The 15,709-nt window shown below is 35.5% G+C and overlaps 1 protein-coding gene across 2 annotated transcripts in view; it reads right to left on the reverse strand.

Moving 5' to 3' along the window:
* Positions 1–15,709, reverse strand: part of RFC1 (replication factor C subunit 1) — a 54,773-nt gene that overhangs the window by 26,243 nt on the left and 12,821 nt on the right. For both annotated transcript variants that reach the window (XM_019741929.2, XM_019741927.2), the window contains exons 3-8: positions 14,572–14,647; positions 12,923–13,045; positions 6,279–6,511; positions 5,323–5,400; positions 1,605–1,682; positions 359–446 (exon numbers count right to left, since the gene is read on the reverse strand). In XM_019741929.2, coding sequence (XP_019597488.2) covers positions 359–446; positions 1,605–1,682; positions 5,323–5,400; positions 6,279–6,511; positions 12,923–13,045; positions 14,572–14,647 — 676 coding nt within the window. The remainder of the gene's footprint in view (positions 1–358; positions 447–1,604; positions 1,683–5,322; positions 5,401–6,278; positions 6,512–12,922; positions 13,046–14,571; positions 14,648–15,709) is intronic.

A 15,709-nucleotide genomic window follows, 5' to 3' on the forward strand; every position in this document is an offset into this window, starting at 1 on the left:
CAGCAGGAGAGATTCACATGACCTGGACAACTATCATTCAACTCTATAAGCTTGAAATATCTAGTTCTTCGTCTTCACATATTGAAGTCCACATGTTACACTATACTTAAATTAACATGAAGCCAAGAGCTGTAATACATTTCTCACAGTAATCATAGGGCAGGTAGGCATCCTGTACCAGCTAATATCTGTTGAAGAGCTTTCAAAGTATTTGAGCAGAACATGCTCCAATATCCTGTGAAATAATGTCTACCTAACAATACAGGCAATTACTGAATAGAGTATCTGAAAAAGGTTACCATGAATTTTCTTCTATAAAGATAAATGTTCCAGTTTATTTTTTTTCTGCTTATATTACCTTTATAAGGAGATTTACATTTTTCTGCTTTACTTAAATTGTCTTGGACAGATGAAAACGTTTCTCTCTCTTCTGGGTCCTTTTGAACCTGAGAAAATTTTAAAAGTGTCAAATGTGACAAACAAGAGGAAAACTATTATCACAAAATATGTTGTTAAAATTGACCCAAGTTTTTGTTTTAAAATTAAGGGCTACCTTCCAAAATAGTAAGACAATACAATAAATTTTCATTCATTCAACCATCCATGAGATTTCTGGGGCAAATTAAGCATATTTCATTATTTTTAATTTTACAGGTGAGGAAACAGATTGAAAGGGCATAAAAAATACATCAATAAAAAATTATCCCAGTTCTTCCCAACTTGTGAGCCTACAATTTGAAGCCTTTCCAATACTCAAACTGTTAACATTATGAGGTTAAAAACTAAAAATCTAAACCTAAAAGACTAAATTAAAAACAATCTACAGCTCAAAAGAAAAAAAAGAGAGCACTTTTTCTAAAGAGAAAAAAAATATCTACTCTCTCTCCACTGCTCCCTCAAAATAATGTCTTACAAAGAGGTCACAAGTTGGGGTGTGTGACACGGTATTTTTTAAAGATAATTATAATTTAAATGCCTCTAGCTGTAAGGCTTTTCAAATGACAAAGTCCCCACCACCCTCTATGTTTTATATCTGAACTGCTGTAAGAATCTTTTAAAATAGTCAGATATTGATACTGACAATATTTAATAGAATGTGACTCAAAATAAGTAAGTCTAATATTTTGGAGATCAAGTGCTTAAAAAAAATATCTTGATGTTTTTAAAGATACCCCAAAATACACTCATTATCATGTGAGACTGTGATAATATAGATCTTAAAGTTAACTAATTACAAATAGCAAAAGCATGCTTCCCAAAACGATATTAATGTATCAGTTCTTAGGTTCCACAATCTTTGTTAAGTTTTATTCTCTGAAAAAGTACATAAGAACCCCTTTGTGAAAGAGAGGACGTAAAACTTGCATCTTATTATTTTGTGAAGAAGGAGGGGTTCTGGTTGGCTTTGGCTCTATCAATCTTCTTTTGGGAAGAGTTAAGTTTCTCAATGAGCTTTGCCAAAACCGTTTTTGGGAAATAACTGAGCGTGTTTCCGTAAGAGTTACTCATGGTTCTCTCTCCAGAGCCTAGAATACACAGGTATGTAAGGGAACACTGATCTGTACTGTATATTCAGAGTGCAAACAGCCCAGTAAAAATGCCACCTTTTTGTTCTTAGGTTCTTCATCCAACATGGCTAATGTTCTGGCAAATTCTTCATCTTCATGCAGTTGTCTCTCTAGCTGTAAAAAGTGTCAACACAGTGAGTTGCTTTTTTTTCTTTTTGTAAATGAAAGTTTTTAAATGTTTGATTCATGATACTTAGAAGAAACTAGAAAACATTTTCCAGGAAGTAACTATGACATTTTTCCATTTAATATTAACAGTTAAGTATCACAGGTTTGTTTCACTAAGTCGTATTAGATTTCAGAACGAATATTTCTAGTTTTACAGGCATGACAAATTGAGCATATTTTTAAAGCCTATTTCTCACTTATAAATTTTGAAATCTATACTTTTTTCTTAATGGTCCCAATGCAACACATAACAGGTCTCCTATTTCTATTTATGTGAAACTCTAGAAAAAGCTCTGAAAAGAATCTCATCCTAATAGAAAAACAACAGTCTGGAGGGCACAAAAAAGAGTAAATGTTAAGAAATCAAGAAAGTTATTATTTTCTTTGTACACAATAGTTAAGATATACACAAATATAACTATCACTTATAACACCGAACTCCTATTTTCATCTACTAATTCAAATATATATTTTAATTTCTAAAAATGTTGATTCATATCATAAGTTTTCCTGACATGCTAATGTTAGCACACAGTCTAGTTAATCTGACTGTTATTTTCAAATATTTTCACTTTCAGCAAAATGGGACTCTTACAGAAAAGAATGTGCAGGAGTGGAATGCATTTCTCATTATAAACTAAATGGTTTTATGCCCCTTGATAAAATGGCCTAATATAATATCAAACAAAGGCATCCCTATATCATTCAAACAAATGGAAGGACTTCAAATATCCACTCAGTCCTAAAAAGGCTTGGAAATTGGCCTAAGTCTGATAAGAACACAGTAACCAAGCCTTTTCTTGTTTATAAAATGAACTAATCAAGTTACGCAGAACTATAAGCAAGCCAGACAGATGAACATCAATATACCGTGTGCTAATATTTCTTTACCGTAACCGAACTACACATCTAACTGCTAAAAACAATATGAAAATCTTCATCACAAAAAGGTCCTTTGAACTCTAAAACTCCAGTGGCCCTGCAGGGATTTCTGGTTGAACCCTATACCATTTTTCCAAAATTTCACACTATGTAGTATGCTTCTAATAAAGAAGATTCTAGATGTTTTTAGATGACAGAAGAAATTTAAATACTTCCATAAGAAATTCATTATCGGTGATTATAGAATCATGTGATCAAAAGTCCTGCATTTTAATACAATGTATAGTGTAACAGATGGTTTTTAACAGGCTGTCTACAGACTGACTTACTAATTTAGATACTAGACACACACTTACTAAGTGAATAAACAAAGAGGTGAAAGTGAGAGGGAAAAGAAGTAGAAAAAAGGAACTTAAAATATATTAAGAAGTATAATTAGAAACGATATCATCAGTCACTAACACCTTAAAGTTCTTCATCAGACTAATAAACTACCCAAACAAGATTCTGAAAGAAGGTGATAGAAGTGAAAAAATAGGGAATTGTGATAGAGTGCCACACCTGATTCGGAAATGATGGGGTAAGCCTCCATATTTGGGACAGATAAGGAGAAGTCAGGTCCCTAAAAATTATTATACTTCACAATTTTACCCAGGCCATCTGTGCTATCTTCAGTTGTGTGGATGCTTGGTCCATAGTTTATGTAATTCAGTATAATCAAATAAGATAGAAAAAAAATTTGAAAACACGAACTATAACGTGTCAAATTAATAAAATGTGAACAAATCAGATATATTCCAGAAGACTGGAATACTATTCTCTTGCAACAATATACCAAGCACTAAAATGAGCGGCGATGTCACAATAGTGGAGAGAGACGTACACAGCTCTGGTGGGTGGAGTTTACAGCCCATAAATTAACATTTGTTATAATTACTATTTGAGTGTCTTTCAAATATTAATTATAACAAATGTTAATAGTAGCTACACAATGGGGTATGACAGAATATATAGGAGGGATTTCTATTATCGTTTAAGGAGTATGAGAAAGTGACAGTTAAGCTAATAAACAGGAACTATGTTCAAACAGCAGGTACCAAGGTCTGGAGCCTCTATCTAACAGGGATGAACACTCCTCCTTGAAATGCTTTCTTCATTTGGTTTCCATAAAATACCAAGCTTTCCTCATTATGGTATTAAAATACCAACCTAGTCCACTAGCTACTCTTTCTTAAATCTCCTTTGCTGGGTCATCCATCTTCCTCTTCCTGACCTCTAAATGTTACCAGTGCCCCAGAACTCAATCCTGACACCTCTCTATTTATATTCTCGCCCTATGACCTCATCCAGTTACACAGGTTTTTATACACCATTCAAATTCTAGTGATTCCCAAATATGCATCTTCAGCTTAGACCTCGCCCCTGGGCTGCAGATTCCACTATCCAACCACCCACTTTGTACGTCCATTTGGAAGCCTTATTTGGCATCTCAAACTTAACGTGTCCAAAACAGCAGTCTTGATTTCTCTGTACCAGTGCTCCAGTCTTAATCAATGGTATCACCACTCACTCCGTTGGTCAGCCAAAAGTCATGGAGTCATCTTTGAATCTTCTTTTTCCCTCATACCTTACACCCGATCTATCAACAACAGCTTGAAGGTTGCACTTGCAAAGCACAGTTCTGACTTCTCACTGCCTCTGCTGTTACCACCCTGGGGCAAGCCCACATCATCTCTCGCCTACCTACCATAACAGTCTCCAAACTGATCTGCCTTTGCTCTTGCCCCACCATGGTTTATTAGTCTCACAGCAGCCAGAATATTTTCTTTTAAGATCCATCAAGTCATGTCACTTATCTGTTCAACACTCCAATGGCTTCTCATCTCGGAGAGGCTAAAATGCAAAGCCCTCACCAGCCCAAGTCCTTTTGGTAGGTACTAGAGACCTGTCATGTCATGACTTACAGGATTTGCTGCTGGCCATTTCTCCAAACTCAACAAACTCAACCACTTCTTACCTAAGCATGCTTACGTTTTCTATTCTCTGTTTAGAGGAAAACTTCCTCCAGGTAGCCAGCCCATGGCTCGCCATCATCACTTCGTTTTGTGCCCCAATGTCACTTCCTCAGAGGGGCCTTCCTGACCCCTCTGTTTAAAACAGAATACTCATAACCCCACGGATCACCCCCAAACCATCTATCCGTTTGCTTTTCTTCACAGCACTTATAATGACCTGACATTATTTTTAAATGTGTTTTAATTGCAGTATCCTTAACACCTAGAACTGTGCCACTCACTCAGTAAACTCTCAACAAATACTTACTGAATATAGGTTTACTGCTCAAAAGAGCACTATGCATTGGAAACAGATTTAGGGATCATCAGCACATATATACTAATTAAAGCCACAGGAGTGGGTGAGATGACCCACAGTGAAAAGAGAGATGACCAAATTATTTTAACTATGCTAAAGGAGGCTTCCACTTAAAGAAATGTAATAAGTCTCTAAATAAATAATTATCCTCTGTTCTCATCATTTATATAACTTTAGATTCTTATATATTAGATTTTAACTAATTTTACATGTAATTCTTACAATGGGGCTCAATCCAAAATTAGACTAGCACACTCTTGTTTGCCTGGACAGACTACATAAGAAGTCGCAACATCAAGTTGTTTATGATATCAGAACAAAATGGCAATACCTCTGCATCTTCATCAAGTTGCAATTGCTTGGCGATGGCCTCATCATTTAATCTGGAATCATCTGCATTTTGTGAAGTCTATATTTCAAAGAAAATCAAGCAATATCAGCATAAACCTTAAGTTAAAAGCAAGGTGCTTTTTCTTCACGGTAACTGATTAACTATACCAACGAGAGTTAAGTGTATCACTAATGGAGTAGTCTCTGCACACCAGCCAGAAAATCATGTTCATGACTACTCCCTGACCGTATCAATTTCCTAGTGAGCAAATATCTTCAGAGAGATGGTTTCACTTAATTCTACTGAAATGTTCAAGAGAAGTACCAAAAAAGACAAAACCAAAGCACTGATGTCTTGGTTTGAGAAGTCGTCCAGGACATTGGCAAACCAACACGTGACAATGATTACATTGTCCTATGGAGGCACCAATGAAATCAATGAACACATACCATTTAGCAGGCTTTAACTCGGGGGGCTACTTTCACTATAGTTTATCTGTATTTCTGTTTCCTAAATTTCCAGAAAAAGATGAATCCAACATCAGCCAAAATAAAGAATATCAAAAGTGTAGCAGTATCATAGGCAAGCTACCGTATACTTATAAGTTATGTACTTACGGCTTCATTTCGGGACAAATTTATTGTCCAGTTTTGTCTGGCTGAGATCAGTGGTAAATGAGTTTGCATTCTGAGTATTTAACTTAAATTCTAAGAAATACAATTTTTTCTATAATTTGAATGATCTTTTCCCACTTTCAAATGTAAAAAAATTAAATGTGTAATAATCAAACTTCCTCATCCTCTAAAATGATGGCAATACATTTTATCCATAACCACAGGAAAATTATTTTCATCAGTAAAACATATTGACCCATTATAATATCCAAATTGCTCCTCTTATTAGTAACAGTGAATGGGTAAATCCTGAACATTCTTGCTTGCATGTAGAATGCTCACCTCTTTTCTCCTGCTTGCCACCATCTTCTTATCTGATCTTTGGACACTTCCAGTTCCAAAATAATCAAGCACTGATGTGGGGGTAAGTTTTATTGGTAATAAAGGCTTATTCTTGGTCTTAGTGTTTTCTTCATTCTTTTTCATGTTTGATGCTCCAAGATAACTATTTGTAGATCCTCCATTCTCTTTTGATTTAGAGGCTGTCTTCTTACACATAAAGTCGTCATCTTCATCTTAAATGGAATATAGCCAAATATTGTTTGATAAAACATCAACTCCAATTATATAAAGCAACCACTTCCACCAGCTTTATAAAAAGTACAGAGCTAATGATATTTTTCTTCCTGAATTCAGCTGTCACCCTCACATTTACCAGTGCCAAGTCTATAATACACTATTTCTCCCAATTACCACACAAAATATATTTATTTACTCATGTATGCAACAAATATTTATTGGGCACCCATCATACGCTAGGCACTGATGATACAGCAGCGAATAAAAAAGAACATAAAATCCCTGCCCTCATGGAGCTTGGGGTCTAGAAGGGGAAAGAGATCTAGAAATAAATAAATATAAACTACCAAGTTATAAGTAAGTGCTATGAAGAAAACATAAAACAGGAGGAAAGATTTAACTAATAATGAAGGGCCCTCTTTTAGATAGAATGGTCAGGAAAAGTCTTTGATGAGCAACATTTGAACAGAACCCTGAAATGAAGATACCTCAGGCAAAAAAGTTCAGGCAATGAAAACTACAAGTGCGAAAGCCTCAACGTTTGAGTGCTCGAACATCACTGTGACTGCAGAACCATGAAGGGGGTACATCACAAGAGTTAAGGTGACAGAAGAAAGGGCCAAATCCTGAATGACTTTCTAGATCATGAAAAGAATTTTAGGTTTTATTACATAATGGGAATCCACTAGAGTAGTGTCAGCAGAGTAGTGAGTGATCCAACTTAAGTCATGTCCTTTAGAGCACACACTGTTGAAGTGTGAAAGCTGCTGCGGGGAGAACATTTGGGAAGCTACTGTAATTCCAAAAGAAATGCAGAAGCCTTGGAAGAGGGTGGTATTTGCATAGGTGGTGAGAAGTTGTCAGAGTCTAGCTATAGACTGAAGGTGGACTATCTAGCAATAGCTAATCGTTAGAAATATCTAATTCATTTAAGATTTTAAATACTGTTTTGTTACATTTTACCTTTCTAAAAAATTTCCATAAAACATCTGTTTTTAAGTCTAAGCATTCATGAAAATGCTTAGATAATTAAAGACCTCCAAAATGTACCTCCAAACAGCCTCAATAAATTGTTTTCTTTGGTTCAGTGATTCACAAGAGAAACAGCCTTTTTTTTGGCCTAACTACAAATCCAATCAAAAGAAAAATCTAAAAGGCAATCTGGAAGACCGGGTCACTGTGGGGGTGGGAGGGTTCACTTTATAGTCGGGGGTACAAGGGGACCTTAATCCAATCTATCAACAAGAGCTTGAAGGTCACACTTTCAAAGCACAGGTTCTGACTTCTCACTGCCTCTGCTGTTACCACCCTGGTGCAAGCCCACATCATCTCTCACCTACCGTGTTTCCCAGAAAATGAGACCTAGCCAGACAATCAGCTCTAATGAGTCTTTTGGAGCAAAAATTAATGTAAGACCCGGTCTTATTTTACTATCATATAAAGAAATGTACTATCATATAAAGAAAGTACTATCATCTAAGAAATACAACACACAGTTCTTAGTTTTCTCACTTCAATGAAATTTCTCTCTCTCAATCACTCTAGGTTTCCCTGAAAACATCTAAGAAAAGCTCTCTATCCTAGAATCTATTTTTATTTTCCTGGTGTACAAAACTATATGTTTCTAAAAATTAGCAAAGGGAATGTTACACACATACCCAGTAATATTTTCTGTTACTATTTTCCCTAGTCACAGGTCACTGATATTACACAGTAACCTGGAGAACACCACATTCCCAATTTTTTCCCATTTAACATCCTCCAAATTATTTTAACTTCAAGAGTATTAACTGCCTCTGGAATTATGTGCTCAATTAAGATTACCAGTGATAAACAATTATCGACACAGGGAAAACCCCCACCATTTTCAACCAAACACCAGCCCCTGGTGAAACTAGGTAATAAAAGGTCATCTTCACCAAAGGAGACTCAAGGTCTCTCACTTCATTAAACAGCTAAAAGTAATATATTTTTCCAGTATAACAACTATTTGGGTTTTTACCAACCTACAAGAACACTTTACTGGAGTCAATGGTTAGCTATGAAGATCTTCAATGTAGTTAAAAGTGTTTTAAAAATCAGTAAGCAGTATAAGATAGACTTAATTAAACAAAATGATGATGGAAAATATGTCATGGAGTAAGCTTACAAATCTGTATAATAATATAGACAAAAGAACTGTATAATAATATAAACAAAAGCACTTGAAATAGGTTATTTTCTAAGTTAATTTCCTAAATGTTTCTCATTGTTTATAAAGCACTGGGGAACAGGAATAAATTGCAAGCCACATATGTAATTTAAAATTTTCTCAGAGCTCATTAAAGAAAAGTAAAAAGAAATAGGTGGAAATAATTTTAACAATATTTTATGTAACCCAATATATCCAAATTATTTTAATTTTAACATGTAATCAATACCAAAAAATTACTAAGATAACTTACTTTTTTGTACTAAGTCTTTGAAATCTGTCTTTGAAATTTTATACTAACAACCCTCTCAATTTGGTTTAATCACATGTCAAGTACTCAGCAGCCACAGGTAACTAACAGTTCCCATAATGGACAGCGCACATAACATCCATAACCTAAGTGAATCGAATACAATTTCTAAATATCTAAAGCACAGTTATATAATCAACAGAGAGCCCTAAGTACTTGGCTGAAGCAAGATGTCTTTAGCATAGTCTGTAAAGACAGATGTATACACTGAATTCTAAACACGGTAACAGTTAATACTTATTGAACATTTACTATGTGCCAGACCTATTTTAAGTGCTTTTCAAGCATTATCTAACTCGATCATCAAAAAGGCCTCGATGTAGGTACTAGTAATATCACCATTTTACAAATGAGGAAACTAAGACACAGGGAAGGTAAACAAAGATTTAACCAAGACGGTCTGACACAAGAGCTCATCCTCTTAAACACTACACATGCTATACTGCAAGGAAAATAACCCAAATAACAAAGGTTGGTTTAAAAAAGATAAAATATGGAATAATAAAGCAAAAGTTATTTCTTTTGGAACGAACAGGTTTTTAAAATTGAATCATGTCACAAAATCCTTCCCTATGACAACCTCCAATCTCCAAATAAACAATACGATTTTAGGTTAAATTTTTAAATTTTAAACTATTATTACCACAAATACTTATTTAACCTTATACTGGTAATGCATTTATATTTACAAAGTGCATTATTCAGGATCCAGTAATGAAAAAAATGTAGTTTTAGCTTTAAAAAAGAATAATTATTTTGAAGTGAAGAATTTTCCAGTTTGTGTATTACTTTCAAGAAATTGCACTTTTATTTTCTGAAACTCATTATATCTCTGATTTTATTATGCCAATTAATTGCAGGCTTCTTTTTAACAGTTCCATTCTCTTTTATGGAGGGAAGAAAAAGGGCTTATTTTCCTCACCTATCATGTCAAGGAATAAACAAAGTACAAAACAGGCAAGAAAAGAGCTAGCTTCTTTCCTATATCTCAATTCTAAGAAAAAGCAGAGTACTGTGTAATCTGAACATCGTATTGGATGGGTACAAGGTACCCCAAGATTTTTAGCTAAAACTAGAGACAATGCTCACTTTCATAAGTACATGTCATCAGAAGAATGACATAAACATTGCCTGTTTATAAAAATTTCAGGTAAAATCCTGGACATCTCTTCAGAAAATAACATTCAAAATACCTGGCCTGAAATAAACAATCCCATGTTAAAGAAAATCTGTGATCAGAGTTTAAATTGTCTGACCCTCCTGTGTACCTAAAATCACAAGACAACAACAGCCGTGATCCACAGTTGAAGGCCATGGTTGTCTGCACATTAACCATGGTGTCTCTGAATAGATCGATCCCATCACCTTCAGTTACATAATAAACCTATCAACATTGTTTTTAGTATCCCTCCTACATATTCAAAACTTCACAAAGGTGGCCAGATCCAAGAGGCCTCTTAGAGGAAGAATTCATTTGCACAATGTGCCTGAGAAGATATTTAGCAATAGAACAAAAAGGTTAAAGAGTTAATCTGCCACCTGCCATAATGAATAGCTCAGCTGACCAAAAATTTTACAGGTAGTATGTTCACATCACTTATCTTTGATTATTTGAACAACTTTATCAAATAAATGTCTCAGAGAACCTACAAAGCTCATCTGCCGGCTTTTGTTTTTCTTTTTTCCTTTTGACTGCCTACTATTATATGTATCAGGCGCTGGGTCTGGCCCTTTTATAATCATCACCCCACTAAGTCTTCCCAACAAGCCTATGCAACTAGTATTTCTGCTTTAAAGAAAAGGAGAAAGACTCACTGAGCTTTAACCCAAAGTCACACAGTTGTTGGAAGGGAACGAAAGATGGACCCTCCAGGCAGGGCTTCTGACCTTAGTCTCAGGTTCCTTCTACAACACAAGTTTGTCCTTCGTGTTTCATTCCCTTCTTACAGACCAATTTATCTACCATGAGTACCTTCACACTCTCAAATAATTAGGTGAACTGTATGGTATGTGAATTATATCCTCAATAAAACTGTTTTTTTTTTTTTTTTTTTTTAAAGAAGCTTAAGCATGCTAATAACACCAACTCTTCAATTATCCTAATAATAGTAACCACAGGCAGCATGGCTGAATGAAGCCCATAAGTAATCCAAAAACCTAACCTGTAACTCATCTGTCAAAATGTTTACAGACGAGTCCTTTATGATTGCTAACTTAATTAAGACTCTTATTACTTCCTTCTAGATTACTATAAATGCCCTGACCTTCCTAATTATGGTTTCTCTACTCTCCATCCCACTCTGAATACTAGTAATTTAGCAATCACCCTTTTTAAAAAAACATTTTTTATTTAAACGTAATTGGCATACTGTATCCTATTAGTTTCAGGTGTACATCACAGTGATTCGATATTTATAGACATTACAAAATGATCACAATAGGTCTCGTTACCCTGTCACCACACAAAGTTATTACAATATTATTGACTACATTCCCTATGCTGTACTTTCTATCCCATGACTTATTTGTTTTATAATTGGAAGTCTATACCTTTTACATCTCTTCACCAATTTGTCTGCCGCCCAATCCCTCCCCTAGCAATCACAGTTGAATACTTTTTTCATCATGCCACAGCTCTGTTCAAAAGCTTTAATGGTTCCCTTTCCCTGATAGGTTAAGTCTAAATTCATCTGCCTCACTTTCAAGATCTTCCCTAATCCGCTTCATCTACCTCCAGTCCTCCTCACACAGGCAAGCCAGCTCATCAGTGCCCTCTGAACACACAAGCCTCGTGCTGAATGCTGTCTTAAATAACCCATCCCTTAACTGACATGTTCTTCCCTCCATCACCTGCTCATTCATCAAGGGTGGGGTCAAATCTTAGCCTCTCCATCAAGCTCTCCCCCTGACTGGTGCATATTGCAGCCTTTGGCAACTCCTATAGTTCTCGGAGACTTTAGTCATCGTTTACATCCCCAGCCCCTAGTATCTGGGACATAAAAGACATTCAATAAATGTTTGTTGAATGTAAGTTGTGACATGTTATGTCAAAATAATGTGGCTTTTACCCTATCTCTTCAGACCAGGTGTATTCAATCAACATAAGTAGTAGAGTGCAAAAATAATGGTTTCAGAGGTTCTCCTCAATATGAACAAATAAATGCGGTATCAGATGCTCTCATGGCTCCTTCGAGCATTTCTATATAGTAATTGCTTCAACAGGCTCTGTGAGTTTGAAGATTAATATAGCTGACCTTTTATTCCTGTTAGGGTCTCCTGTGGGAGTTAACAATGCTAGAATCAAAATGACTTTATAACAAATGGATCTGAGTTTTTTCCTAAGATGACAATACAATTCAGGGCTCCTCCCCATAAAGAACTCTACTTTAAGGTCACCTATCTATGAACAATTATTTATACTATAAAATGCTACGATCAGTGCATAATTATTTATAAATTTGCTTGCAACCACTCAAAACGGATCAAACAGAAATAAATTTAAGTATAAAAACAATCTTTTTTTAAAAAATGCCAATGGTAAAATCTTTAGTGTCACCAGAGAATACCACGAATTCAGGTCACAGCTGTGCTAGATTATAAGTCACAAATATGAATAATTATTATACTTAGTTCATTATGACTTTAGCATGCAAGATAAAAACTCACATAAAAAAGTTCTAAAACAATCCAATATTTTAATATATGATTCAAGATAGAGCTTAACTTATAATTCAACATAGAGCACTTTTAAAAAAAGTTCATATTCCACAGAAAATGCCAAAGATAATTACAGCCTTCCCCTGATAAATTGCATCAAATGCACAAGTGGTACATTTGAACACCAACGACAAGTACATAACACACACTGCTTCTCTCCAAAACATCGAACACATTCAGTGCCCTTACCTGTTTCTGAAATGTAAGTAATAGGATCCTGCCGTAGAATTTTACTGGGTTTAGGAGACAATGACAACTTCTCTGGTTGTTTTTTGGCATTTTTTACCTGCCCTGTCTCCTCTGATTCTGAATCTGCACATGAAAGAAAAATAAAACAAAACTTTGAAAGAAGTACAATGTAGTTTTTAAAGTGGTTATTGTTAAACAATTCCTCAGGGCCCTTTTGAAGCACATCTCTGTAATTCTCACAGGTTATTTCTACCCCGTGTTAAGATTTTGTGTTAGTTTTCTATTGCTGTTGTAACAAATCACCACAAACGTAGTGGCCTAGAACAACATAAATTTCTTATCTGCCAGTTCTGTAGATTAGAACTCTGGTACACGTCTCACTGGGCTACAATCAAGGTGTCAGCAGAACTGAGTTCCTTCCTGAATACTCTAGGGAAGAATCTATTGCCTGGCCTTGTCCAGTTTCCAGTGACTGCCAGCATGGCTTGGCTCAGGGCCCCCTTCCTCCACGTTCACAGTCAGCAACTCCAGGCAGAGTTCCACTCCTGCTGCCGTGTCTCTGGTTCTCTGACCTTCTTCCATGTCAGTCACTCTCTCTTCTGCCTCCCTCTTCCTGGAGACTACAATGGACCCACCCAGATAATCCAAGACAATCTCTGTACTTTAAGGTCACCTAATTAGCAATGTTAAGGCCTTTGCATGTAAACTAACATATTCGCGAGTTCCAAAAATTAGGGCATAGACATCCCTGGGGGCCGTAATTCTGTCTGCCACCCACTAATCATCCACAGTCCTCAAACATAAATCAGGACAAAATTTAAGTACCTAGTAAAGTGCCTCGCACAAAATAGTGGTTTCATAAACTTGAGTGTCCTTCCTCTTCACATGCACCTAGAAATCTGGTCTCACACTATTCTAAACGGTATCAAACAACTGAACTTCCAGTTTCTCCAAAGATGGAAACTCCTGGGGAATGGGGATACGTATCTTTCTCAAAGTCCTTATAGTATGGTATACGGCAGTAAAAGACTCATAATAAACACTCAAGTACTTTTCAAAATCCTGACAATCTATAAATGCTTCCTTAGGTTACATTAAGAATTCATACCAGATGGCCCTTCACAAAAGGAAAATCTAAAACTTTCTGAGTTCTACCATTATTTTAATCAATCATAAAGGCATGGATAAACATTTAACATGTCATAAAAGGCATTCATGTTCCCTGTTTTAAAACTATATTCAAAGAAAAGCTTTTCAATTGTGTTTGTCCTATTTTAAGTGCAACAAAAAAGGACCAGATCAAAAGCACAAAATTAAAGTTTTGGACCTCTGTTTCTAAAGCAATATTCTAAGGCACTATTTTTCAAGTTCAGTTTCCAAGAACCTCAGCTAGAAAAGAAGGTAAATGAATATTTTAAAAAATAAATACAATATATTCAAAGTAAGTTTGAATATATACTATATCCTTCTCTGAGCAAATCTTTAAAACATTAACATATTTAGGCTCTGATAAATTCTACAGTATAATAAAATTCTTTTCAACTTTATCTGCACATACAGCACTCTTCTCACAGCACTCTTTTAAAAAATAATTTTAAAGTTTTAAAAAATAATTCTAAAACTTTAAAACTCTGCAAAAGAAATATTACCTGAATCATAGATGATCCTCTTTTTCTTGTTTGGTTGCTTCTGTTTAGAGTCATCTTCTTTACAAGAACTATTTACCTATAAACATCACAGTATAATTAGAACACAAAGAAGTCTATGTAACTTAGCTGTTTTTTCTTCATCAGACTTAGGCTCAGTGGTTCTCTACTAGAGGAAATTGCCCCCAGGAGACATTTTTGCTTGTCACAACTGGGGGTGTGGGCTTGGAAAGGTGGTTTACTGGCATCTAATGGGTAGACCAGGCATGCTACTAAACATCCTACAATGCACAGGACTGTCCTCCACTAAAAAAATGACCAGTCCGAAACGTTAATAATGCTCTGATTAGGCTAAAGAACAGGCCAGGCAACAACTGCATCAGATGGGAAAGATTTATTAAAAAAGGTGTATTATTATTTAGCTCCACTTTCAGCACTAACCTATATATACCGAAGAGTAAAAGGATGTCAGATATTACAAGGCAAATACTTCCAGAAAATGAGAGATAGAGACGGAAATAAAAGCTAGAGGGGTATGAGCCCACCACAACCCAACACCTGTTGGAAAACTAAATAAAACCAGGGCAAAGGTATTGTTTATATTTTTTAGTTATATATCACATTTCCAATATACTCAAATTTTCCCAAGAAGCATCAAGAAAGCAGACAGAAAAAAACTGACAGTAATCAATTAAAAGGTAGGAATATGTTTCCAACCATTATAATAAAACTTCAAAAATATAATCAACTAAGTTGTAAAAAAAAAATGAGATGAACAGACCATTATAATTCAAATACACCACTAGACTAGAGGACAGAATTAGAAGCAATTACCATAATTCAACAAGAAGAGAAGAGTGTATCCGAGAAGGAGAGAGCCACAGAAGGGAGTCTCAAATCTTGCCGATAAACTTAGCCCAAGTCTGCAGCTAAGGTTATCCTGATATGTGCCCAGCTAGGGTTAAAAGAATTGAACAAAGATTTCAGCTGCTGCTCAAATACCTAAAATATGGAAGTGGCTTTGGAACTGGGTAATAGTAGAGGCCAGAGGAGTTTTGAGGTGCATGCCAGAAAAAGCCTAGATTGCTCTGAAGGTAGAAATATAGACATTAAAGGTGATGCTGGCAAGGTCTCAGGGAGA

This window comes from Rhinolophus sinicus, linkage group LG02 (genome assembly GCF_036562045.2).
Source record: "Rhinolophus sinicus isolate RSC01 linkage group LG02, ASM3656204v1, whole genome shotgun sequence".
Taxonomy (NCBI): domain Eukaryota; kingdom Metazoa; phylum Chordata; class Mammalia; order Chiroptera; family Rhinolophidae; genus Rhinolophus; species Rhinolophus sinicus.